General features: G+C 55.2%; 1 protein-coding gene across 1 annotated transcript in view; it reads left to right on the top strand.

Annotated features, from left to right (window-relative positions):
- drap1 (DR1-associated protein 1 (negative cofactor 2 alpha)) overlaps positions 1-1,149 on the top strand; it is a 15,100-nt gene that overhangs the window by 4,218 nt on the left and 9,733 nt on the right. Inside the window, exon 3 of the mRNA XM_048619559.1 lies at positions 338-431. Within this exon, the coding sequence (XP_048475516.1) occupies positions 338-431 (94 nt within the window). The remainder of the gene's footprint in view (positions 1-337; positions 432-1,149) is intronic.

Here is a 1,149-nt window from a genome sequence, read left to right as displayed (position 1 = left end):
GTGTGTGAGAGAGCCCATACCCCAGTGACAGTCTGTGCGTGTGTGTGTGAGAGCTCGTACCCCAGTGAGAGTCTGTGTGTGTGTGTGTGTGTGAGAGAGAGAGCCCGTACCCCAGTGACAGTCTGTGCGTGTGTGTGTGTGAGCTCATACCCCAGTGACAGTCTGTGTGTGTGTGTATGTATGTGAGAGAGAGCCCGTACCCCAGTGACAGTCTGTCTGTGTGTGTGTGTGTGTGTGTGTGTGAGATGGGGGCGCGGGGAGGCGAGTTGTGATTGAGAGGGCAGGCTGCCGTGCTCCGTTAATGTCTGGAGAGATTCCTTGACTCGCTCGTGGTCAGCTCGAGCCCTGGAGCTGTTCCTGGATTCCTTACTGACCAAGGCCTGCCATGTGACTCAATCACGAAATGCCAAGACCATGACCACATCTCACCTGTAAGGACAAACCCCGCGTGCTTGTTTCACTCGGTCTCCCGTTCCTGCTGGCAACCTCCCTTCGGCGTGAACCGTTCCGGCTATCTCGTCCAATACGACGCCTGTGCTGCCAAGTTTAGGCTTTTCCCCACTGGACCTCAGCTTCCCTTCAGCAGCCTGCTGGCCGGCAGGATGCAGGGCAGTAACTGATCAACCAGCCGATGTTTCAAGTCTGACCTGGACCCCAGAGACTCTGTGATGAGCTCCTGGGCTTACGCTGGGCATAGTAAAGAATGCAGCTTCAGCATTGACAGGTACAGTGTAGAGGGAGCTTTACTCTGTATCTAACCCCGTGCTGTCCCTGTCCTGGGAGTGTTTGATGGGGGGACCATGTAGAGGGAGGTTTACTCTGTATCTAACCCCGTGCTGTCCCTGTCCTGGGAGTGTTTGATGGGGGGGACAGTGTAGAGGGAGCTTTACTCTGTATCTAACCCCATGCTGTCCCTCTCCTGGGAGTGTTTGATGGGAGGACAGTGTAGAGGGGGCTTTACTCTGTATCTAACCCCATGCTGTCCCTGTCCTGGGAGTGTTTGATGGGGGGACAGTGTAGAGGGAGCTTTACTCTGTATCTAACCCCATGCTGTCCCTGTCCTGGGTGTGTTTGATGGGAACAGTGTAGAGGGAGCTTTACACTGTATCTAACCCCGTGCTGTCCCTGTCCTGGGAGTGTTTGATGGGG

The sequence above is a fragment of the Rhincodon typus genome, chromosome 43 (genome assembly GCF_021869965.1).
Source record: "Rhincodon typus isolate 14 chromosome 43, sRhiTyp1.1, whole genome shotgun sequence".
In the NCBI taxonomy this organism is placed as follows: domain Eukaryota; kingdom Metazoa; phylum Chordata; class Chondrichthyes; order Orectolobiformes; family Rhincodontidae; genus Rhincodon; species Rhincodon typus.
The sequence above is the reverse complement of the archived record's forward strand: the minus strand, read 5'-3'. Positions and strand labels throughout refer to the sequence as shown.